General features: G+C 38.3%; 1 protein-coding gene across 1 annotated transcript in view; it reads right to left on the minus strand.

The window, feature by feature from the left end:
• Nucleotides 1–27,526, minus strand: part of pdcd5 (programmed cell death 5) — a 149,890-nt gene that overhangs the window by 30,351 nt on the left and 92,013 nt on the right. Inside the window, exon 5 of the mRNA XM_028792658.2 lies at nucleotides 19,729–19,800. Within this exon, the coding sequence (XP_028648491.1) occupies nucleotides 19,729–19,800 (72 nt within the window). The remainder of the gene's footprint in view (nucleotides 1–19,728; nucleotides 19,801–27,526) is intronic.

The following is a 27,526-nucleotide window of genomic DNA, read 5'->3' on the forward strand; positions in this document are numbered from 1 at the left end:
CACCTCTCCAACAGCGTCTTTTGTGTTGTGTGTCAATAAGCACAAGCAGCCTGCCATCCCATCCCACCACCAACGCAGAAGGGGCAGAAAGTTCTCTCAGCTCAAGTCTGTTTACCCGATTGTCAGTTGCCAGGAGTTGCATAGGGTAAATATCATCGTTATTTGGAATACATGCATTTTATGTGTGTTCTGTGTCTACAACAATCTATGTAAACACATTGTTAAAACAGAAACTTTTTCATGATAAATTGCCAAAATGTAGACATCAAGTGTATAATGTGTGAAGCCTGAAGTCCAAATATCAAATAAACACTTTCACAAAAGGTACAACAAAACAAGTGCGCTTTTATTCAAGAATATAACTGCAGAAAAAGAACTCTCATTAGGGTGCAACATTGACACGCGTTTAATACAACCGCTTTGGTGGTGCAACGGTAAGAACTGTTGACTTATAATCAACCACGTTTATGGTTCGATACCGGACGCCATCATTTTGAGTAGTGAGCTGCTCTTATTCTTACTATTATAGAATAGAAACATACATTTGATTTGAGTTTGTAACAGCTGGTGTAAATTTATGGTACTTGTAAAGGTTAGAATAAAACTGAATAAATAAAACTTCTCTTTTTATTTCAAAACATTTCAATATATATCAATAAATCGTTTTTTAAACAGTTAGATTCAATAATAACCTCATTGATTTGGAACTCAAAACACCCACGTATCCGAAGAGCGACCCTACAAAGACCTCAGGCAGAAGGTGGCATGGCTTTACCTAATTTTCAGTTTTATTACTGGGCAGCAAACATACAAGCCATAAAAACCTGGACACAAATAAATGAACATACACAGGCTTGGTCCGCAATAGAAGTAAAATCCTGTAGTACTTCTTTATATTCCCTGCTCTGCTCTCCAATAAATGAAAGTTATCGCAAATATACTAATAACCCAATTGTGCTTTACTCACTCAGAATATGGAACCAAATTAGGAAGCATTTTAAGATGGAAAATCTTTTATCAGTGGCACCTCTGCAAGAGAACCACCTCTTTCAACCTTCGCAAGTATATCCAGTTTTTAATACCTGGAAAAGTTTTGGGATTAAAATGCTCAGAGATCTTTATATAGACAACATATTTACATCTTTTGAACAATTACGTTCAAAATTTAACCTCCCAGCTACACATTTCTTTTACTATCTTCAAATTAGAAATTCTGTTAAACAGAAATTGCCCGATTTCCCCCACAATGCTGGAAAAAATACTGCTCAATTCCGAGGAAACAAACACTATTTCCGCAATATATAAAATCTTATTAGAGTCCCTACCTTTCAAAGATCCAAGAGGACATTGGGAAGATGATCTCTTAATCAATATATCAGAAAAGGAGTGGAAGGTAGCAAAGCAGAGAATTCACTCGAGTTCTATATGCGCAAAGCATAGAATTATTCAACTAAAAATTATATATCGAGCTCATCTGTCTCGCTTAAAACTGTCCAAAATGTTTCCAGGCCAGGATCCAACCTGCGAGCGCTGCAACCAAGCTCCTGCCTCACTGGGTCACATGTTCTGGGCCTGCACCAAACTAACATCATTTTGGACAAAAATTTTTAAGTGCCTCTCAGACAGCCTTAGTATCACAATCCCTCCTAACCCACTAACAGCTGTGTTTGGTGTTCTTCCAGATGGACTGGAATTGGAGAAGGACAAGCAAACGGTGATTGCATTCACTACACTCTTGGCACGCAGACTTATTTTGTTAAATTGGAAGAATCCTAATTCTCCTCTTATAAGTCAGTGGGAAACCGATGTTTTATATTATTTGAAATTGGAAAAAATCAAATTTTCAGTTAGAGGATCTGTACAAAATTTTTTCAAAACATGGCAGGATTTAATCAATATTATTTTAGAATAAGAGAATTAACTATTATTGCATTTAACTCCCTTCTCCATCTCTTATTTATATAGATATTTACTTCTCCCCTTCTTTTGTCTAATGTTGCCTTATTAAAAAGCTTAAAGCAATTTTCCTTTAGCTAAGCTCTCCTTCTCAGGGGTGGGGTTTGATTTGTCTTCAAATTTGTTGGGTTATAAATTGATCTGTTTGTATGGAATGATCACAATGAAAATGAATAAAATAAAAATATTAAAAAAAAAAAAATAAAAATAAATAAATAAAAAAATAAAAAAGCTCTCAGTCACGATCACGTTCGCCCTGATCTGACACTGCTGTTTTCAAATAGACATGCTATAAAAGAGGTGAACTCCGATGAGGATGAGGGTTCTACGTCCGAGAAAGACAACAGAAGCCCTCCCCACAAGAAATGTCCACTCACACATAAAAACAAACGCAGCTGCACCAGGCGTAAAGGCGAAAGATGGCACCGTTTGGATGCAGCAACAGGTCCAGCATCATCCTGCCAGTCAGTCTGCCCCACACCTGTCCTTCAACGAAACAGCATGGCTTACAGAGCTTGCTAAGGTATTGTGCAAAGTTTTGTTTGTGATTATGTTTTGTGATGGTCTTTAAATGAAAACAATGTAAATGTTACTTCTATAAAAGCCAAATCGAATGTTATTTACCTATATTTATTTACTTATCTTTCTATAGGGTAAAGACACAAGTAAACTGCAGAGATTCCTTTGTTTGATCGACACGGGCATGCTGTATATGTGTACTGAAGTGACTTTTATCGAACCACGAATGTCTTGATTACGAGTCAGCAGTTCTTACTGCTGCACCACCAAATTGGTCGTATTAAAGGTGTGTCAATGTCACACCCTAATGAGAGTTCTTTTTCTGCACTTATATTCTTGAATAAAAGCGCACTTGTTTTGTTATACTTGTTAAAGTTGATATTTGGACTTCAGGCTTCACACATTATACACTTCATGTCTAAATTTTGTCAATTATTACTAAAACATGAAAAACATTTGTTTTAACAATGTGTTTACATAGATTGTTGTAGACATGGAACACACATGAAATGCATGTATTCCAAATAACAATATATTATTTACCCTATACAACTCCCGACAACTGATATGCAGGTAAACAGACTTGAGCTGAGAGAACTTTCTGCCCCTTCTGCGCTGGTGGTGGGATGGGATAGCAGGCTGCTTGTGCTTATAGACACATTTACAACACAAAAGACGCTGACGGAGAGGTGCGAACGGATTTATGGTGGGCCGGGATTATGAGTTTTTTCATAGGCTTTGGTAATTCTAGTGTTAATCTTATATATAATTCGCCAGTCTCCTCACTCACTCAAGTCCGTCCGAAGCCGAATGCGCAGTCGCCTTCAGTGCATGTCCGAAGCCGAATGTGCAGTCGCCTTCTGCGCAGCTGCCCGAAAAACCTTACGAGAGTGACATTGCGGCAGGCAGCGGATTTACGGCCGCGAATATTCAAAGAGAAAGGCGACTTCGACCAACATTGCGGCAGGCGGCGGATTTACGGCCGCAAAAATTCAAAGAGAAAGGCAACTTCGATTAAACCTCTAGAGGCCTGAAAGGCGATTTCGACTACAGCTCCAGGCCTAATTACACATTCATTCAATACACCTATATCAGGTTTGTGGTGCTTATACTTATTACTATTCCACTCGTGCCCGTTTCATCTTACGTTGTCGAAACGGGCTCTTTGTCTAGTAGGTATATTAGAAATTGGTCATGAATGGAGTCAATGCAGAGAAGGGTTTCTTAAACTTTTTTCCCCCCAGTGCAAACCAATCTTTATCTTCTAAGTGAATTCGAGAACCCACTCACAGCCACATCGGATTCCCCCTTGAAAAATCGCCAACAAAAGTCATCATTTGGGATTTGGGGTTATGGCTCCCTTTGGAGAATCGTTGCTGACATCATGGCAAAGCAATGTTGATTACTTAAAAAACCCATACCAACCCAAGGCAAACTGTATGCAACCTGTACCAATTAACACTACAATCCCTGAAGTCTACAAAAATACTTGTAATCCCAGGCAACCTTAAATTCCCTTGCACCTCCTCATCAGCGCCTTTGTTTTGCAAATGTGTCAATCAGTACTGGAAGCAGGCAGCCTGCTCACTCTTCCCCCACCGAAGCAGCTTAAGTCAGACATAAAATTCTCACAGCTGAAGTCTGTGTATCTGGGAGTTAGGGCTCATTTATACTTCCCGCTCAGAACGCGTACGCGCCCGCATCATGGCTGCCACACTTTCATTTGATGCATCCTCTGAGCAGGTCATCAGAAATTAACATGATGCGTGCACGAGTTGCAGTACCAGCAAAAAGTCGGGGGGCACAGTGTGCTAAAAGTTGGAATATGACGTCAGAGTTTCTGGTTACTATCTACATGTGACAGAAAGCCGCTTTGCGGATCCTACAAGATCGGTGTGCGTGCTTCGATGTCTGATGAATGGTTTGAAGTGGTGAAGCAAAATGCCGACATACAAATGCATTCGTGGTGCTTTTATATTCAAGCGTTGCATATTCCCGATCGTAATGACACAATACATTTTAAAAGTCTCACATACCATCTTCTGTGCCGTCTTTTTTTCTAGGGCTTCCTCCGGTACTGACAGCAGTGGCAAACAGCAATAGATCGCCACACTGAGCACACTAAATGTAAGATATTCCAACTCTCTGCACATTTAGAATCCTTAGATTTATACTTGATATCACTTTCATGATGAAATGCATTGATGTACGTTTCATTTTACAGATAAATCGGTAATTTCGTTTAAATAATCCATCCATCCATCCATTTTCCAACCCGCTGAATCCGAACACAGGGTCACGGGGGTCTGCTGGAGCCAATCCCAGCCAACACAGGGCACAAGGCAGGAAACAATCCTGGGCAGGGTGCCAACCCACCGCAGGACACACACAAACACACCCACACACCAAGCACACACTAGGGCCAATTTAGAATCGCCAATCCACCTAACCTGCATGTCTTTGGAATGTGGGAGGAAACCGGAGCACCCGGAGGAAACCCACGCAGACACGGGGAGAACATGCAAACTCCACGCAGGGAGGACCCGGGAATCGAACCCAGGTCCCCAGATCTCCCAACTGCGAGGCAGCAGCGCTACCCACTGCGCCACCGTGCTACCCTTGTGTAAATAATGAATACTATTAATAATGACACACATGGGGGTGACAAGGTGGCGGAGCATTAGCGCGACTGTCTTGCAGGGAGTCACATTGCTGATATTCCCTGCCTGGAGTTTACATGTTTTACTGCTGGGTTTCCACCATGTGCTCTGGATTCCTTCCAAAAATATGCAGATTTGGTCACACTAAAATGACGCCAGTGTGTATGTGTGTGCTTGTATTCACCTTGCGATGAGCTGATGCCTCGTCCAGGGATTGTATAAACAATACAACGCTTGCGTAGCAGGAGCGTCTACTGCAGCATGCGTCGCGTGAAGTATAAATCTGGCCTTAGGTGTCTGGAATTGTATAATGTAAATAATAAATCGTTATTTGGGATAAATACATTTCATGTGTGTTCCAGGTCTACAATGATCTGTCTAAATGCAGGATGACAGAAAATGCAAGGCAAGAAATGCTGAACACATAACTAAAACAGATACTTTTTAATATTAAGTAGTAACAACTAAATGTTGACGTGACATGTATAATGTGTGGACCAAATATCAAACACTTGCACAAAAGAAATGTGCTTTTTATTTAACTAAAGAAAAATAAATTGGTAAATTTACATGTTGCTCTGTAAAAACTGAAGCCCAAAAATCAATTGCTACAAAGTAGATATGTCTGCTTAGTTGGTGCAGAGGTATGAAGGTAGGTCCTTATAAAAGAACAGTAGAAAATGATGAAAACTGTGAGAATGAGAGTGATACTATAGAACAAGCTGTATCAATCTGTTATAATAATGAACAGATCGGATAAACATTTATGTTACTTGTAAAAGTTAGCTTTTTTTCACTTTTCTTCTCTGTCACGTTCATGCTCTCCCTCCCCTCCTGATCTGACCCTAACTAACAGCGCCAGCGTAAATTTACACCCGATCTGACAGTGTTCATTTTCAAATAATATTGCATTAGTGCGATGATGTTTTCTGATTGGTACTATTCAGGTCATACAATGATTTCTTCAAAATGTCACATATATTTGTCGCTTTCTTTATTTTCCCCCCCAGTGCTGCCACTGACAGTATGCACCAGAAAGCATGAGCTTATTCAGCGCAAGCAGGTGGCCGGTTGCTTGTGCTATAACAAACTTGACCTGGCAGCGATCAACACACATGTACTGTGCAAGGCATGTACGGGATCCACTGAGATAAGAAAAGCGTTCATGGCTCACCTTGCAGAGGAACATTCTTTCCTCTGCATGTACTGTAGTCCTGTGCAGACTGGGCAAGATTGGGGGGAAAAAAAAGATCAATGATTACAAGTGCAAGAAGGTACACGAATGAATATGAATAATATTGCATCCGTTCCACAATGTTTTCCGAAATGTACTATACAGGTCATAAAATAAATAATTCCAAATATCATATAAACCTATATCTGTTTTTTTGTCAGTGCGGCTTTGACATCATGGACCATAAGGCGCACACTAATTCATCGTAAGCAGGAACACTCAATAAAATTGAATAAAAAAAAAATCAAGTGACAATGAGATACGAATAAGGCAGATTCACCAGCATTTGTGTGTCAGCTTTTATCCATCCAGATCAGAGAATTTCCAGTTTGATTGTCTCAAAACACCACTCACATCTACAGTTATTCCCAGTTTCAGATAAAAAGTAACAGTGTCAGATCCCTGGGGGGTGGTAGTATGTATTGTGACTTAGAGAATAAAAGTGAAAAGAAAAAAAAAAAAACGTTTTACAAGTACTATACATTTACAGCGGCTGTTACAGACGCAAATCAAATGTATGTGATTATTGTATAATATTAACAATACCAGCAGCTCAGTACTCAAAACGGTAAATATACGAGGTAGTCAGGATCGAACCAGGGGACTCTATTATAATTCAGCAATTTTTACCGCTGCACCACGGAAGCTGTTGCATCAGCCTTGAACCTTTTGTGAAAGTGTTTATTTGATTTTTGCACTTCAGGCTTTACACATTATATAGTTTTTGTCTACATTTTGTCATTTATTACTAAAAAATTTAAAAAGTTTGTTTTAACGATGTGTTTACACAGATTATTGTAGAAATAGAACACACATGAAATGCATGTGTTCCAAATAATCTATTTCCATTCGAAAACTCCAGCACTTCACTTCCAGATAATGAAGGCTGGAACAGGGAGAACTTTGTGGCGGTTGGGGGATGGAAATGTAGGCTGCTTGCTGCTTGTCTTGATCGGCACATTTACAAGAAAAAAGACTTGACGGAAAAGTGTGAAGGGATTTAAGGTTTAAGGAGTTTTTTCGTAGGCTTTGGTAATTCTAGTGTTAAATTCACATTTAAATTTGTTTCTAATGCTTAGCTTTGGCCATTGCAATTCTTAACTTTCATGTGTCTAGTGATGTACATGGCTTCAGGCTGCCTGTTGGGCTAACTTTATCTCCAACTTTATCTACAATGAGCCATTACTGATTACTGGTTGTACTGCAGGGACTTAAATGCAAATAGATCAATACTGAAATAGAATTTTAGAATTTCCACAAAAATAGATATAGTAAAATAAAGGTGGCATTTGCAATGCAATATTACACTAACCAGTGATTACTGGCCATAGATGATCTTCTGCATCTTTCACTCTGTATGAAAGAATTCAAATTACCTTTGATTAGCATGAGACAGGTTTTCTTTTGATTTAATCAATAAATTGCTTATTGCTTATGTTGACATTTTTAATACGTAAAAAAGAAAACCTGACAGAAAAATTACATTTGTGTTTCCTCAAAAGACACCTATTGATTTATAAAATGCTCCCAACATTTTTAGCAAGTAAAGGCAAAAAAAAGCATTTGCTTTTTCCTGATTAGACAACTGCCTTGCCTTATGGCTACAATAAAAAAGCTGTAATAGGTTTTCTTACAGAGCTTCACTACCTGATGCATATTGTGCTAGCACTTCTATGCCTTTTTTGTTGCCTGGACACCAAACCTGTACACCGTACTCCAGACGACGTCTAAATAGAGTGTTTTAAAGCTTAAGCATAACCTCCTGTGACTTATACTCTACACATCAAACTATATAAACTAATATTCTGTTAGCTTTCTTAATGGCTTCTGAACATCATCTGGAAGTTGATAGAAGTCCACTATGACTCCTAAATTGCTTTCATAAAGTACACTTTCAATTTTCAGACCTCCCATTGTGTATTCAAACCTCACACTTTTACTTCCTATGAGTAATACAGTGTAAAGGTAAAACACTAAATAAAACACTTGTCAAATCAAGAAAATCCAGAAAACCACAAAATGAAGAAATATTAACTGGACTCTTCTGTGTTACTGGCTTGTCTGTCTTGCTCTGTCTTTTGTTGGTAAACGGCATAAGCGGTTTCAAATTTCTATAATGCTCATGCTTAAAAATACAGTATGTATTTTTCTGCTTCTTAAAGTAAGTATTCAGTTACCTTAATCTAAGTCTAAAGTCTAATCCATGGAGAAGTGTAATGAAAATATTGTGCGAGTCTTCTCAATTTGACTAATCAATGGAATTTCCAGAATCAAAACCAATAATTCAAGCCATCAATTTTCTCCCACATAATCCATACAACACTGAGTAAAACTCCCTTGAGCAATTAAAATTGATCCTGTAGTATCAGTTCTTCATTGTTTAGTTGGCTTATTAAAAGTGATGTTTGCAATGTTTTGTGTATCTCACACCCTCGTACACCTTTATCGTAACAGCATCCTTTATCTACGATGGAGCGTTTGATCAGAAGAAAATATGAAGCTGGTTTTAAATTAAAAGTCATTGAAGTGGCGAAAGAAATTGGTAACTGCGCTGCTGCAACAAAATTCGATGTGTCTGCCCTTTTCATTATAGGTGTCATTTCATTCCTGACCTAAGCCACTACTGGGGTAAAATCAGGGAAAAGATTATTTAAAGGCTGTGAGGTTTCTGAAATCTTATGACAGCAACCCAATAAAACGGGACATACAGTGGGGCAAAAAAGTATTTAGTCAGCCACCAATTGTGCAAGTTCTCCCACTTAAAAAGATGAGAAGGCCTGTAATTTTCATCATAGGTATACCTCAACTATGAGAGACAAAATGAGAAAAAAAATCCAGAAAATCACATTGTCTGATTTTTGAAGAATTTATTTGCAAATTATGGTGGAAAAAAAGTATTTGGTCAAGAACAAAATTTCATCTCAATACTTTGTTATATACCCTTTGTTGGCAATGACAGAGGTCAAACGTTTTCTGTAAGTCTTCACAAGGTTTTCACACACTGTTGCTGGTATTTTGGCCCATTCCTCCATGCAGATCTCCTCTAGAGCAGTGATGTTTTGAGGCTGTCGCTGGGCAACACGGACTTTCAACTCCCTCCAAAGATTTTCTATGGGGTTGAGATCTGGAGACTGGCTAGGCCACTCCAGGACCTTGAAATGCTTCTTACAAAGCCACTCCTTCGTTACCCGGGCAGTGCGTTTGGGATCATTGTCATGCTGAAAGACCCAGCCACGTTTCATCTTCAATGCCCTTGCTGATGGAAGGAGGTTTTCACTCAAAATCTGACGATACATGGCCCCATTTATTCTTTCCTTTACACGGATTAGTCGTCCTGGTCCCTTTGCAGAAAAACAGCCCCAAAGCATGATGTTTTCACCCCCATGCTTTACAGTAGGTATGGGGTTCTTTGGATGCAACTCAGCATTCTTTCTCCTCCAAACACGATGAGTAGAGTTTTTACCAAAAAGTTCTATTTTGGTTTCATCTCATCTGACCATATGACATTCTCCCAATCCTCTTCTGGATCATCCAAATGCTCTCTAGCAAACTTCAGACGGGCCTGCACGTGTACTGGCTTAATCAGGGGGACACGTCTGGCACTGCAGGATTTGAGTCCCTGGCGGCGTAGTGTTTTACTGATGGTAGCCTTTGTTACTTTGGTCCCAGCTCTCTGTAGGTCATTCACTAGGTCCCCCCGTGTGGTTCTGGGATTTTTGCTCACCGTTCTTGTGATCATTTTGACCATACGGGGTGAGATCCAGCGTGGAGCCCCAGATCGAGGGAGATTATCAGTGGTCTTGTATGTCTTCCATTTTCCAATAATTGCTCCCACAGTTGATTTCTTCACACCAAGCTGCTTATCTATTGCACATTCAGTCTTCCCAGCCTGGTGCAGGTCTACAATTTTGTTTCTGGTGTCCTTTGATAGCTCTTTGGTCTTGGCCATAGTGGAGTTTGGAGTGTGACTGTTTGAAGTTGTGGACAGGTGTCTTTTATATTGATAACGAGTTCAAACAGGTGCCATTAATACAGGTAACGAGTGGAGGACAGAGGAGCCTCTTACAGAAGAAATTACAGGTCTGTGAGAGCCACAAATCTTGCTTGTTTGTAGGTGACCAAATACTTATTTTCCACCATAATTTGCAAATAAATTCTTTAAAAATCAGACAATGGGATTTTCTGGATTTTTTTTCTCATTTTGTCTATCATAGTTGAGGTATACCTATGATGAAAATTACAGGCTTCTCTCATCTTTTTAAGTGGGAGAACTTGCACAATTGGTGGCTGACTAAACACTTTTTTGCCCCACTGTAACACTGAAGCGTGACTGCCAAGTCTGTGCAGGACTGCTTGTCCACTGTCCAGGCAACCACAACTACGAGCCAATCTAGATTGTGCTATACACGCCTGTTGCCAATGGATGATGCAAGGAACATTATAAATGCAGGGAACAGTATAACTTAGCCAATGACTTGGCCCCGACTATGCCCATATGCTGTGTCTGTGAATAAGAGAGTGGTAGCTCCCACTACAATAAATAACCCTGCTGTTCCTGTTTCAAGTTGAATAAAGCTGGTTTTGCTAAAGTACTGAGACTCTGCCTCATGTGTGGTCTTGCACCAATGGAACCCCAAGAGGCATACAATATCTCGATACCAGTGGAGCAAAATGAAGTTCCTGTGAGCGCTCCCCAGGGATGTGCTGGTGAAGATGGCTCCTGCGGACGACCCAGAGTGTTTACTGTTTTGCTTCGAGTGCATAACAACATTAATGCACTTGGACAGGGGAACCTGGTCAGCTATCTTGGCACTGTTTTTAACTAGGGAGGCCCAACAGGTAGTGTGAAACCTCCTTCACAAAAGACTCTGATTATGACTTGCTGAAGCAACAGATCCTCCTCCAAGATCCTCCTCCATCTCTACCCATCTTTTGCTGTTATTATTCATTGACCTGTGAGAACTGTCTCATGTTTATTGTACAACAGCTATCATGTGAGAATCTGAGTGCCTAGCGGTGACCACAAATCTTTAAACAATGATTTGCTCATTTTATTGTGGAAATCTGAAAGACACATCCAGCCCTGACTTAGTTTACACTCTCACATACAGCCACACACAACACATCAATTAAACTGATCCAATGATAAAAAACATAATGAATAAATAATGAATAAACAACTAGCCAAATAACATGTATGGAGAAACCCTATACGGGCATGAGAAAAGATGTTCTTTTGGGAATAAGGCGTTAGGTTCAACCTCAAGCCATTAGTAGAAGAGTGTTGTGTGTCTAGAGTTAGAGTTAGTTTTAGTGTAGTTAGGTTAGGGATTGGAGATTGCAGCTCAATTAGTTCGCTAGCAGTGTTAGAATTGGTAAGGCTAAAAGAAGAGGTCTCCTCCCTAGCCAGCGAAGTCACGACAAAGAGGGCTCTGAGGTGACAATGAGTGAGGATGATTCAGGTCCTGCTTGGTAGTGGATTGTGTGACTGCACCTTATATAGTGCAGTCAAGAATTGTGGGTTAGACTCTTGCAGGTTCATGAAAAGAGGGCTGAATTACCAAGTCACCCAAAGGAAGAGAGAGTAATGAGATTCTATGATATCTCTTTCCCACCAGAGAGGTTACACAGCATCTGAGTACGAATAGTGCAGAGCGGCTATTCGTCATGTGGCGGATTATTTGGGTGGCAATCCGGAGGTAGTCACTGACTATTGTCTGGGGGAACCGCCCAGATTTTACTCTGGATTTGGCAAAAGGTCTCAGCAGACAGTAATGCTATAATATAGCCAGGTGAAAGTCCTATATTAAAAACAGGAATTGGTCATTAGCATTTTGCCAAGTACTACTGGCAGTGTTACTAGGGGTTTCTACTACAAATAAAGGATGCTTCACGTGCATAGTGGGACGACTGGCAGCATTATTGTGTTACTGCTGAATCCCATATTATATGCATTGAGGTTGCAACCCATGGGAGAGAGAATTCCACAGGAAGATAGGGTTAAAAGCAGAACAAGATAATTGTATAGTAAGTGAAGAATAAACAATTTAATCAGTACATGGAAAATATAACTAGTAAAAAAAAAAAAAAAGAATAGGGCTTAGGTTGAAAGGTAAAATTTGTAAAGTTTATGTTTTCTGTGTAGAATTAAGAAGTCCTCTTCTTGGCTGAGCAGATTCTGCGCTCGTGCTCCTGACATGAAATTTGCAGCAGTGAATAGGTGTTGCATCAGAGGCAGTCAGGCGTTTATTCTAATCAGCAAAGTGAGTGAGAGTGGAGTGTAAAGGTACAAGAAGTTAACTTATTTTTCTCTACAGTCTGTATCTTTCCATTTTCTTTGGTACTAAGAATTAGTGTGTTAAGTAAACAGAAGTCTTAATGTGCAGCAAATTGAATGAAAATAAATGTGTGACTATTATAAGTGAGAAATTGCATGTGTAAATTGAAGTTGTAGGGCCATAAATAGTAAAAGGTCTCAGTATGCAAGTGAGAGACTGAAAGTATGTTTGAAAAATGGTGTTTAAGTTCAAGAAGATGACATGTTTGAAGAAAAATGTTGTGAGTGATTAAATGTGTTAAATGAATGCTCAGCATGTTTGGAAATTAAGTATTTGCTGGAAATGTATTGTGCACACAAAATTACAAATATCTGATATGAATGTCCAGTGCTGAGTTAATTTGGGTTAAAATGAGTTTTGAATATGTGCAACATCTGGTAAAATGAAAACGTCTCCACTTTGCTTATATAAATGGTTTATAAATGTACAAAACATCTTCCTTCAAACCCTGATAAAGTTTTAAGGAAAAATATTCTTTAAATAATAATAAAATACAAGGGACACCATTTCTTTCGTCTGTGACTGAAGAAATAAAAATGCTATCGATGTGTCAGGTCATATATACTGTGATGCTTTTGAAAAGTGCACAATGCATATTGAGCATGCGTAAGTCGAAAACTATTTTTAAGGAGGAAGAGTATGGTGGCACAGTCATTAGCACCAATGTCTGGCTATAGTAATGAAGGTTCATGTTTGTAAGTTCTATGTATAGACTGTGTAAATGCTTTAAGTAGTGGATGCTAAATTAGAAACAGCTTAAGTAACTTTGAGTAAGCATATGTTTTGTTAAAAATGTGTGAAAATAAATGTGTTGTCTGAAAGGATGAAGCAATTGATAAAAGGTATTCATAAAGGTTTATGTTTTGAATTCAAACTGAAAATGATATGATTAGGTATAATGTAAAACTCTCCATATTTGGAATAATATGTACTCCACTTTCCTTCTGAGTACCAGCCATGCTTTAATGGAAGAAGGTTCTTTTAATAATTTTGAAGTAAATGTAAAGTAAAAGGAGACATATTCTCTAAGGTAGCATGGAAGCCGGCGATAAGCTCTGGCTTCCAGTCCAGGTTGTGTTCCATATTAATATATGCTTTACAAAAGGGGTATTAACTGACAAAAGTATGCAGACTGTGTCTTCTCTACAGAATCAACACTCTGGAAAGGATGTAAGAAACATCTCAAGATATCAACGAAAGAGTGTGCAAGAACATCTAGCCTTAACAGGAGGTTAAGGGTAAAAGAATGTTATTAAGTACAGATAAATTTAGAGCATTTTCTTACAAGTACTGTAATGTACAGACAAAGGAGTAGAATTTCCATTCTCAATATGCAATAGCATAGTGCACTAACTAACTTGAAGGTATTTTAGATACAAATTGATTTTGAATTATAAGGCATTTGGTGCATGTCATATTGATTTCTTTTCCCACCCCATTCTTGTGTTATAAGCAGGGCTGGGTAAGTTAATGCGTTATTATCGCGTTAACGCATTAATCAGCTCCAACAATTACTTTCATGCATTAACACAGTTTTTGTTATTATTTTGAAAGCTTCAGTCTTGCTAGCAATCGATAGAGATCAGTGATCTTGTTACAGCATTTTTCGATGTTCTTTTGCTAGAAGGAAAGTTAGCTTTGTTGATTTGACCTCGATTCCCTGTGCGTGCATGACTAGTGAAGAGCAAACAGCTTCTAAAATAGCATGTGGAGAGATACCAAAGTGAATGCTCAAAGCAAAATAATCCGTGGATGACTTTTTTCATATTAACGCTGAATCAGGACTCCAATTTTGATGCAAGTGATCTTTTTTGAAATGTAGATCGAAAACGAAAGTGAGGTACCAGCATCAGCTGATTGGTCCCCAGCTGATCGTGGTACTGAACACATTCGTGCAACTGATGCACCTATGGCAACGCTGGCCTGGGAGGACAGGCTCTTACGATGACAGGAGGTACACACCATATTGTGTCTCACTGCAACTGCCACCCCTGCGCACCTGTCTCACAAAGACAGCCAGCACACTGTGCATTCCTGCTGGCCGCCGTCATTTTGTTATACCTTTTGTGAAAGTGTTTATTTGATATTTGGACTTCAGTCTTCACACATTATACACTTCAACATTTTGTCATTATTATACCATGAAAAAAGTTTGTTATGTTCAACACTTCTTGCCTTGTATTTCCTGTCATCCTACATTTACACAGATCGCTGTAGACATGGAACACACATGAAATGTATGTATTCCAAATAACGATATATTATTAACTCTATACAATTCCAGATAAATAGAGTTGAGCTCTGAGAATTTTGCATCTGACTTGACTTCAGCTATCTCGTTCGGGGGCTGGATAGCAGGCTGCTTGCTAACCTCCTTAAGAACTTGAGGGTAAATATTATCTGGTCCTGGAGATTTTTTTTTTTATTTCAGCCTGTTTAATCTAAGCAGTACTTCTCCCTCCACAGTTTCCAAATCCCTCAGCACCTTCTTAGTAATGCCATTTACCGCTGGGAGTTTAACTACTTCCTCACTTATCAGAAAAATGTGAGTTTAGAGCATTCACTATTTCACGGTCTATCTTTTACTTCACTTTTGCCATTCCTGATTCACTTCATCTCCTCCTTGACTGTTCTTTTATTACTAAAATACTAAAATAGAATCTCCAAGTCTTTTTTCACATTGCTATATTTCTCCCCAATTGGCTTTAGCCTCCCTAATGCCCTTTTTAATGGTTTTAATGGTTCTCATACGTCCTATGATTCACAGATATTAGTCTTATACGCCTTAAGAGTTTTTTTCCTTTGCAGCCTCTTTTTCAACTATTTATTAACCCATTGTGGAGTTTTTTTTAATTTCCTAATAATTCCAAATTTAGGTATGTACCTGTCCTGCATTATATGTAAAAAATTTTTAAACCTGTTCCACTGCTCCTCTACTTTCTCCCCACTTAAAAGCTTATGCCTATCTATCCTTCTTAGACTTTATTATATATATATATCTGCTCAAAATTTGCTGTACCAAAGTTAAACTTAACAGTCTTAATCACTGCATTCACATTCTAAAAAAAAAAAAAAAAAAAAAAAAAAACACACACTGAGAATTGTGTTATATTATGGTCATGTGAACCTAGTGGTTCAATCACCTCTATCCCCTCAATTCTATCCTGATTATTACAAAATAGTAAATATAAATAGGCTTCACCCCACATTAGCACTTTAACATACTGTGTTAAAAAGCAGTCACTGATTACTTAAAAAATCTCCTGCACTTGTGCTTGACTATTTGCAAAGTTATCCCAGTTAATATTTGGATACTTAAAGCCCACAGTGACTATAATACATCCCTGTAAACTTACAGTTTTAATATTACTAAAAAGAGTTGCATTGAAATTACTGTCTGCATTGAGTGGTCTATAACACACTCCAAAAATAAAGCCTCTTTCCCTAATGCTTTCCAGATAAAGCCAAATGTCTTCACTAAGATGGGGTTCAGCACCCAATTGAAGATGACTTGCATTTAAATTCTGTTTGACATAAACAACACCTCCTTTTCTGGTATGTCTATCCTTCCTAAAATGTGTACTCCCTCTAAGTTATACTTATCCCTATCCTTTTTAGTTAGCCAAGATTGTTATTGATATATCACCATAACTATGCTCATCTATCGCGGGAGGAGTTTGTCTATAAATCATCAAATGGATATCGATTATGGGATCTTGGGATTAGTGTTGGGGATAAATATAAAAAGTAAAATGAGTTACAAAGATTACTTTTTAAATTAAGGAGTAACACAACACAATACTTTATTGAAACAAAAATAACTGCATAAAAAAAAATCTGCTACTGCATTGCTTGTTTTTTTTTATGCCTCCTGGCTTTAATAACGCTGTGTTTGCTTGACGTCACACAGCTTGTCAGCAGCACTGTCATGAAAACTCGTCATGATTCAAAACACCGCTTTTGACAGGTAGAAATAGTCACATTATTTTTGGCAGGAACACTAATAAAATACGATTTCACAGGACATTTAATTAATACTATATTTTCTGCATGTTTTTGGCTGTAAATTATATAAAAGTTGCAGTTTTATAGTCATAAAACATGATGTGCAGCCATGGGTGTTGTTTAAAGGAGGACAGGTGACCTGACCCCTTCAATTGCTGCAGAATCTGAACAAAGTGCTTTGTGATAAATTAGCAGCGTTTGAAGACAGATATAGAAAGAACTGTATCAGAATCTAAGGGATTTCCTGAAAAACATGAAAGTCCAAACCCATTGAAATTAATACTTGAAGTACTTTGTAAAATAATAGGAGAACCCTTTAAAAATCGGACACTGAAATCTCAGCAGCTTATCATATACATGGATCAAATGCCTCAAAGCTGAGAAATCAGATTGCCCAATTCAAGAAACTACAGGTTAAAAAAAATTAATGTCAATTCTCAGAAAGAAAGAGGAAATTATTTTTGAAAAAAACATGTTTATATTTTCCCAGATTTCTTTCATTCAACAGCTGCCAAACGAGCTGCATTCTACAGCATTAAATAGCGCTTACGCAAAGCTGAAATTAGGTATAGCCTCTGATCTCCAACTAAACTGAAAATAACTGTCGATGGCCAATTCTATACCTTTAGTTCACCGGGAGAAGTAGAAAAAAAAAAAAAAACAGCTAAATAGACTGATTTAGACATCCTTCAAAATATGAGCATGAGTTGCATTGTGTCTTGGTAATGCAAAGAAGATCCTGCTTACAACTTGGTTTAGCTTTATTGTAACATATGCTGTAACTAATATGTATATTTGGGTAACCATTAACTGTAGTGCCTTGTCTCTTGGCATGTCGTACGACTGGGACCCTGTGAAGTGTGGTTTAGCCTCACTCGGGGAGGCAAAATTTGGGAAGAAGAATGCAAGTTGCTTCTTATTTATCGTTTTTACCCCCCGTTAAGTGTCAACATAACAAGCTCTTTAGTGATAATTCCTGGCAATAATATAAAATCAAGGTTAAACACTGAAACGCTGCACTACTTTTACTTAAGATTACAAGATGTCCTCAAAAGTTCAGAAGCAGTGCCTCTCTGTCTAAACAGTGAACTTTTTAAACTGGAATATCAAAGTTCATGATCATGATCAATCATGATCTAAAGAGAAAAAAATAGTATTCTCCCACCTAACAGGCCTAAATGCCATTATTTTCATTTGAGACTCAATTAACATGGAAGGACCAGCAAAGAGATTAGATTGGCCTTTTTCACTCCTGCAATACAAAGAAAACTAGAGGTGTGAGAATCTTAATACAGTGGAACCTCAGGTCGCGAACGTCTCGGACCACGTACAAATCAGGTTACGACCAAAAGGTTTGCCAAACTTTTGCATCTGTTCACAACCACACACTCGGGTGATGAACAAGCCAGTCTCAACTTCCAGTTCGTATGCGCCGATGATTTCCGCATGTGTTCAGTCTCTCTCTGTGCAGCGAGCGAGAGCGAGAGAGAGAGAGAGAGAGGGCTAGCCACGTAATGCCGAGAAGGCAGTTAAAGAATGCACCGGGCTTGTTTTTAAAGAGACTGATTCGAGCATTGTTTTAACCTTGTTGTATTTAATGAAGACTTTTTTCTATTGGATTTTAACCTCCACTTCACTACTGTTTACAGCGATCGGTTCGTAGCGTGCATTGTTGCAATGTTACTTATCTTGGTAGTTTATTAAATTACGGATTTTCCAAATGTTCATGTTTTCCCTGTGCTTAAAACTCATAAAAAAAAAAAAAAAAAGTGTTTACAGCGAGCGGTTCGTAATGCTATAGCATGAATTCTTGCAATGTTACTTTTCTCTGTTCAAGGTTTTCTCAGTGTTATTCAATGTTTTTACATTTAGTTTACTATTACGCTGTGCATTCTATGGTATAATTAACTACTTTTGTGCTTAAAAATCTTTAAAAAATATATTTACATACAGTTCGTACAGTCTGGAACGGATTAATTGTATTTACATACAATCCTACGGAGGAAATTACTTCGGGTCACGACCAAATTGGGTTACAACCAGAGTTTTGGAACGAATTACGGTCGTGACCCGAGGTTCCACTGTACATAAAAAAAAAGTTATTTGTAGCATGAGAAGCAGCATCTGATCCTGGAGGACACTATATCATGGTGATGGGTAAATTTATTAAAATCTAAAGTAACTTTGAACCTTTTTCCTGCTTTCAGAATATGGACGCACACTTTTTTTGCTTCCACACATCTAAATATTGCCATGAGTTGGCTCTGGGCTTAGGATTTAGTAACATATGCCTATCAGTGAAATGTGATTTTTTTTCCCTTACAAAAGTAACGCAATAGTAACACAAAGTTGTGAATGAATTACATTTTATAATAAGTAACTATCCTTATATATAATTTGATAGTATCCGCATGTATGGTGTTCGTGTCAATACCCCATATGTATGGTGTTTGCGTCAATACCTTGACTCAATATAAGTTAGAACCATGCAATGGGACTCTGCCTCTGTAGTTAGAACATAACGTGGCAAACGCGGACACAGTATTGCATTATTGGCTAAGAATGTTCGAATGCTATGTGGAGAGCTTTAAATGTTAAGAGCGGTATATTGTATTGTATTCTGTAGTTAACAGGGAGCCAGTGAAGCTGAGAGAGAATCGGTGTAATATGTTCAGTGGAATTAGAACAGCATGTTATTATCCTGGCAGCAGAATTTTGAAGAAGTTGTAAGCAATGGAAAAGTTTTTGTGGGATGCCAGATAGAATAGCATTACAGTAATCTATATGTGAGGTGACTCGGGCATTAATCAATACTTCAGTACTGTGTTGCGTAAGAACAGGACGAAGTCTAGAAATGTTTCAGAGATGGAAGAAGGCAGTCCGCGAAATGTTACTTATATGGGAGGAATTATTTAATAATAATAATATTATGAGTATTATTTAATAATTGCCTTTATTAGTGTACAATTTTGAACTTTTATTTCACTCACAGCAAAAGTAAAAAAGTGATACTTGCCTTTACCGTTGTCTTCTTTTGAGTCTGCAGACTAACTTTTTCCAGAATTTCTATTAAGCCTGCTTCTGATATCTGCAATAATATAATTATATAGTTTAATCAACACTGAACACTACATATTTGAGTAACAAAACACATTCTATCATCACACAGTATTCACAGCTCCCAGTTTCCTGTTCATCCAATTGGTGTGGACTGTCCTCACTTTGGAATTAAGCTTTACTGGCAGTAAACTATTCACAATATACAGCACTGTCCAAAAGTTTTAGGCAGGTGTGAAAAAATGCTGTAAACAAAGAATGCTTTCAACAATGGAAGTGTTAATCATTTATTTTCATCAAATCAACAAAATACAGTGAATGAACAAAAGAGAAATTTAAATCAAATCAATATTTGGTGTGACCACCCTTTGCCTTCAAAACAGCATCAATTCTTCTAGGTACACTTGCACACAGTTTTTGAAGGAACTCGGCTGGTAGGTTGTTCCAAACATCTTGGAGAACTAACCACTGATCTTCTGTGGATGTAGGCTTCCTCACATCCTTCTGTCTCTTCATGTACAGGACTCTGTGGGGGCCATACCATCACTTCCAGGACTTCTTGTTCTTCTTTACGCTGAAGATAGTTCTTAATGACTTTGGCTGTATGTTTGGGGTCGTTGTCCTGCTGCAGAATAAATTTGGGGCCAATCATACGCCTCCCTGATGGTATTGCATGATGGATAAGTATCTGCCTGTATTTCTCAGCATTGAGAACACCATTAATCCTGACCAAATCTCCAACTCCATTTGCAGAAATGCAGCCCCAAACGTTCAAGGAACCTCCACCATGCTTCACTGTTGCCTGCAGACACTCATTATTGTAACCCTCTCAACCCTTTGACGAACAAACTGCCTTCTGCTACAGCCAAATATTTCAAATTTTGACTCATCAGTTCAGAGCACCCGCTGCCATTTTTCTGCACCCCAGTTCCTATGTTTTCGTGCATACTTGAGTCGCTTGGCCTTGTTTCCACGTCGGAGGTATGGCTTTTTGGCTGCAACTCTTCCATGAAGACCACTTCTGGCCAGACTTCTCCGGACAGTAGATGGGTGTACCTGGGACCCACTGGTTTCTGCCAGTTCTGAGCTGATGGCACTGCTGGACATCTTCCAATTTTGAAGGGTAATAAGCTTGATGTGTCTTTCATCTGCTGCAATAAGTTTCCTTGGCCAACCACTGCGTCTACGATCCTCAACGTTGCCCGTTTCTTTGTGCTTCTTCAAAAGAGCTTGAACAGCACATCTTGAAACCCCAGTCTACTTTGAAATCTTTGTCTGAGACAGACCTTGCTGTTGCAGTATAACTACCTTGTGTCTTGTTGCTGTGCTCAATCTTGCCATGACATGAAACTGTCTTCCACAACCTAACCTTGGTAGCAGAGTTTGGCTGTTCCTCACCCAGGTTGAAGCCTCCTAAACAGCTGTTTCTGTTAATGACTGTGTTTCAACCTATGTGTGACACTGATGATCATTAGCACCTGTTTGGTATAATTGGTTGATCATACACCTGACAATAATCCTACAAAATCCCTGACTTTGTGCAAGTGTACATATGAGAATTGATGCTGGTTTGAAGGCAAAAGGTAGTAACACCAAATATTGATTTGATTTAGATTTTTCTTTTGTTCGCTCACTTTGCATTTTGTAAATTGATAACAATAAACAATCATTATTTATATTTCTGAAAGCATTCTTTGTTTACAGCATTTTTTCACACCTGCCTAAAACTTTTGCACAGTACTGTATGTGCAACAGCTCAAAAGTGATGTATATGAAATAACTGAAACGGCATATGATATAGTTAAGCTTTTACCACAAAAGCTTTGTGTTTGAATCCCTGCTAATGCTTAGTGACAATCCTTTCTAGTTATAGAATTTAAGTTGCACTGGTTAGGTTTTTATTGCTTTTACAATGCTATTATTGTCATTAATGAACAAGAGGCATTGTTCAGGAATAAACCTAAAGTTTCGTAGTTGGAAACAGCACTATTAATAATACATTTAATTGTATTGCTTAATACGCTTATGGACAAATTACAAGAAAAAAGAAATGTGTAATTGTAGATGATACCAATGTCACAGCTAAATACTAGGAAAAAAATACACAACAGTATTTCTTTACCATCATAAAATTATTTAGGAATCAAAGTCTATTAACATCATGAACTGCCATACAGTAGCATGGTTTTAACATTCTTGTTCTGATAAAGTTTATTCTGTACATTATTTAATACAAAATTACTGCGCAATGTTTTATTTGTTCCCAAAAAATGCACAGTACTGTAAAAGACAGTAAAAGACTGTAAAAGACCAATTGCAGTAATGGGTCACTGTATGACTGCAATGTTGTGTGGACTATCCTGGTGGTTCAAAGTTTGATTAAAGCTTTACTTTATTTTTGTTTCTTACAAAACTCCCTATTACTTATGCAGAAACACTATGGAAAGCACATTGAGTACCACTCCTGGGTTCTAGTGTCATGAGGTTGTTGCCTTTGTGGACATATACTTTACACTAAATGGTTCTACATGGATCAAAAAAATTTGTTAAAACAATATTGAAATTATCCATAATTACTAGAGAAAAGCCATAATGGCTAACACGGTACAACACCCTAGTACTACATAATTACTAGAACAGTGTCAATTAAGTTACATAAAAGCAAAAAAGAGCAACACTAGACTCATGGTAGGAAACATTCCTAAGCAGGACACCAGTCTCTTAACACAGTGAAATGACATGGTATTCACTCTTATACTATGAATATAGGATGTGCAGTGTTTGAGGACATCCACATGCATAACAAGAATAGGAAACTGCAAACAACTTCATGAAAGTTTGTGTAAGTTGTAAATACATGTAAATGGTTACTCTATAGGTCTTTGTTAGAGATTAGCACTGCTTTGTTGTATAGTTGCCAGTCACATTTGATTTGCATCCTATGTTTATTACATTTATTTACCTTATATCTAATGAAGATTAAGTACAACTGTTAAATGCCTAATGTCAATTGCTGCACTGTTAAGTTGCCAAATGTTCAGTAAATGGAAGTGACAAAGATGGCTAACATAAGTAAAGTGCTTTTACAAAAATCTCAATGTGAAACCAGCCTGTCTAAAACTTCTCTTTGTACTATCTGAGAGGGCAAAAACTCTAAACGCTAAATGGTTAGAAAATATTAATCCAACCGGGAACCTGAGGGATATGTTTAAAAAAAAAAAAAAAAAAAAAAAGAAGATTTAACTTTTTTGTAAGAATTCTGTTCTTACATTTTTATAAAAAATTGTAATTTTATGAAAATACTTGTACTGTATTGGAATTGAACTCCAGCTTCCAAAAAAGGCAGTGTCCAGCAAGGATATTAAGTGGGTTTAAACATGTACATTAAATTCATTAAATGAAGCAAACTATATCACTCACGATTTAAGTACTTTCAGTGATAACTCTTAATTCTGTCTTGGTGATGTAGAACAAAGTGGGCATTACCCATTTTGCTAAGTTTTAGTGGCACACCAGGCTTGTTAAGAAAGCAGATTTGAAAGGGATGTAAGCATCCAGCTGCCCATTCCCCCACTTGCATTCCAAACTAACTGGCTAAACTCCAGCATGTACCAGGATCTGCCGGATAATAAAAGTATAAATCAGAGTTACACTGACATCTCTCCAGAGGTCCCTCTGTAAACTTCTTGAGCCAGAAGGCAGAAAATGGACTCAGGGACAAAGACCTGTAACTAAAATGGGCAGAATAACTCGCCTATTAGAACACACTGATTTTGCAGTTGAAAGTGACTTTAACCCAAATCAGGAGAAGCTTTGACCTTCCCTTAAAACTCTCTGCTCCATCCTGAAGAAGCTATCTCTGGGATACTTGCTGGACATTCACTGAACTCCCTGCAGAGTATCTCAGGGAGGAAGAACTCTCCAAAATGACTGAAAATATCTGGATCCTTATCTCTGAACCTAAAAGCTACAATCTTCAGTAGGAAAGAAACGAGTTTTCAAAAAATTATTTTTTTCCTCTCAATATAGTCCCAGATAGCTGTATATACTTCTTTCATTTTTCCTGCAATGACTTTAACCCCTTTGGGGAGGGGGAAAAAAAAATCTGACCTTCAAACCAGGATGTCACACCTGCCTTGACGTCTTCATCACTTGAAAGCTGCTGTCCATAGACTGATTTCTTGAAAACTCGGAACAGGAAATAATCTGAGGGAGACAGGCCAGGACTGTAAGGTAGATGGTTCAGCTGCTGGAACCCACAATCTCAGATGGCAGCCTGTGATTGACGTGACATGTGAACCGGCACATTGTTGTGAAAAAGCAGCACAACTGCTGCGAGTTTTCCTCATCTTTTCTCCTTGATCAACTCCCACAAAGATATCATAGTGTTGGTGTAACTCTCCCTGGTTGTGATTGCTTTGTACAGCATGAACTCCAGAAGCAAATGTCCTTCAATGTCAAAGATGACAGTTGCCATGACTTTGCCTGCAGATTTTTCGGTCTTTAACTTTTTTAGGGTGGGGGGATGACTTGGGTCTACCACAAAGATCCTGAGTAACAAATGGAGTCAATGCAGTGGTAACACAAGTCTCATCTCCAGTCACCAAATGATAGAAAAAATTTCCTTTGGTCTTCATGAAGCTTCTCCAAATTGTCCTGACAGCACTGCATCCTTGTGGTTTTCTGAAATGGCGTTAGCATTCTTGGAATCCATCTTGCACTGACCTCTGACTTGTCCAGCTTTTCATGAATTATGTTCCAAACTGCCAAGATTCCCATTTCTTCAGCTATTTGGGAAACCTTAAATTTGTCTTTCTTGCATATTTCTGTTGCAGTTGCTTCCACTGGCCATCCAGTGTGAGGATCATCTTCAATGGATTCTCTCCTGTCTGCTTAGGGGCAGCCATTACTTCCAAGAAAGGAACTTCAGCATGTAAAGTCTTATGCTAGAAAGAATAATGCCTTTTCCCTATGAAATGGCAAAAGACAGTAGAAGCCAAGCTGAAGCAGCCGCACTGCACTGACAAGGATCTAACAACAAAGAGAAAGACTGCACTCCAATGAATGAAGAATACTCCATTTGACCCGGACCAACACCAAAGCAACAGCTGCACAAAACGTCGGACATCATACATAAAGACTTGGTATCTTTTGATTTGAGACAGCACATTAGTCAGCCTACACACAAAAGCAGGTCATACGTTAGACTTAGTAATTACTAAAGGACTAAAAGTTGATGTGAAGCAGAGGATTGATATTGGTCTATCAGACCATTTTCTTTTACTATTTAATATAGAAATAATGATAGAAAATTTTCACGAGAACCATATTGTTAAAAAACGCTTTGATTCATCAGCAGCTTCAAAATTTACAAACATTCTAAGCAACCATTCCGTTTGTAGTGCCAACTACAAAAGCGAGGATAATGTAAATAGTAAGGTTGCACCTGAAAAGACAGTTAAAAAATCTTCTAGCATTGTTATACCATGGAAGACCCAAACAGTGTCCGATTTAAAGAGAAAATGCCGGAGAGATGAGCGTAAATGAGAGAAAAACTAGACTAACTATCCACTATGAGATATTGAAGGTTAAAATAACAGAATACAACAACATAGTCCATCTTGAGAAGCGCTGCTAATTCTCTAGAATTATAAATAACAATACTAGTAATCCAAGAATCTTATTCTCTACGACTGATCGTCTGCTAAACCCATGTCACTCAATGGAATGCCTCCAAAATACTTCCAGTGAAACTTGAGGCTATTGCTGTATTTTTTAATCAAAAAATTAATAATATTAGAAACAATATTTTACATCTCCCCAACACTGATCCTCTTATGCCCCAGTACTCCATTATAAACAAATTAAATTCTTTCACCAGGATAGATTAACCTAATTTATATAAAATAATTTCTCAACTGAGACCCTCCACCTACGTCATTGACCCAATACCAACAAGTTTTTTCAAAGAAGTATCCGGCATGCTAATTGACAGTATTCTTGACATAGTAAATTCGTCATTAGATACGGGGGTCTTCCCAGACTGTCTTAAGACTGCTGTAGTTAAACCCTTACTCAAGAAAAATAATCTTGACTCCTCTGCTTTTGAAAAATTTTACACCTCTCTCTAACTTGCCTTTCTTAAGTAAAATTCTAGAGAAGGCAGTCATTATGTAGCTAAATGACCACCTCAATAAACATGCTATTCTTGATAAGTTTCAGTCAGGTTTCAGAACAAATCACAATACAGAAACTGCACTTGTTAAAGTAGTAAATGACTCGCGGGTAAATGCAGATAGAGGCCATTTATCTGTCGTCATCCTCTTAGATCTGAGTGCCGTATTTGATACCATTGATCACAATATTCTTAGAAATCGCCTTAGTCAGTGGGTGGGCCTCTCTGGCAGTGCCTTAAATTGGTTTGAATCCTACCTGGCAGGTAGAAAATTCTTTTGTTAGTTGTGGTAATTATACTTCAATGACACATGATATTCTATATGGTGATCCACAAAGCTCTTTTCGATTTACATGCTTCCATTAGTGTCGGATTATCTCGGGGCATAACGTGAGCTAGCACAGCTATGCTGATAACACGCAACTGTACTTATCAATAGCACCTGATGACCCCGACTCTGTTGATTCACTGACACAATATCTTACTTGTGTTTCTGAATGGATGAGTAGTAATTTTCTCAAATTAAATAAGGAGAAGAAGCTCAGTCATCCAGGAGAGGCTCAGAGTAGAGCCACTGCTCCTCCGCATCGAGAGGAGTCAGATGAAGTGGCTCGGGCATCTGATCAGGATGCCTCCCTGGTGAGGTGTTCCGGGCACGTCCAACCTGGAGGAGGCCCCGGGGAAGACCCAGGACACGCTGGAGGGACTGTGTCTCCCGGCTGGCCTGGGAACATCTCGGGATTCTCCCAGAAGAGCTAGAAGTGGCCGGGGAGAGGGAAGTCTGGGCATCTCTGCTCAAGCTGCTGCCCCCGCGACCCGACCTCAGATAAGCAGAAGAGGATGGATGGATGGATGGATAAATAAAGAGAAAACTGAAATTTTAGGGAATGGCAATAATGGATATAATGAGGTTATTAGAAATAAACTTGATGCATTAGGATTAAAAGTCAAGACGGAGGTAAAGAATTTAGGGGTAACTGTTGACTCTGACCTGAATTTTAAATCACATATTAATCAGATCACTAGGTCAGAATTTTTTCATTTAAGAAATATAGCAAAAGTTAGACCTCATATCATTGAAAGACGCTGAGAAATTAGTTCATGCTTTTGTTTTCAGTCGACTGCAAAGCACTCCTCTCAGGATTACCCAAAAAAAAGACATAAATCGATTGCAACTAGTGCAGAATGCAGCTGCTAGAATCTTAACTAGGAAAAGAAAATCAGTGCACATTTCTCCAGTTTTGATGTCACTACATTGGTTACCTGTGTCATTCAAAATTGACTTTAAAATACTGCTTATGGTTTATAAAGCCTTAAATAATCTCGCTCCATCTTATATTTCAGAATGTCTGACACCTTACACTCCAAATCGTAACCTTAGATCTTCAAATGAGTGTCTGCTTAGAATTCCAAGAGCTAAACTTAAAAGAAGTGGTGAGGCGGCATTCTGCTGTTATGCATGTAAAATCTGGAATAGCTTGCCAATAGGAATTCACCAGGCTAATACAGTGGAGCACTTTAAAACACTGCTAAAAACACATTACTTTAACATGGGTTTGTCATAGCTTCATTTTAGTTTAAT

The sequence above is a fragment of the Erpetoichthys calabaricus genome, chromosome 9, assembly GCF_900747795.2.
Source record: "Erpetoichthys calabaricus chromosome 9, fErpCal1.3, whole genome shotgun sequence".
NCBI lineage: Eukaryota > Metazoa > Chordata > Cladistia > Polypteriformes > Polypteridae > Erpetoichthys > Erpetoichthys calabaricus.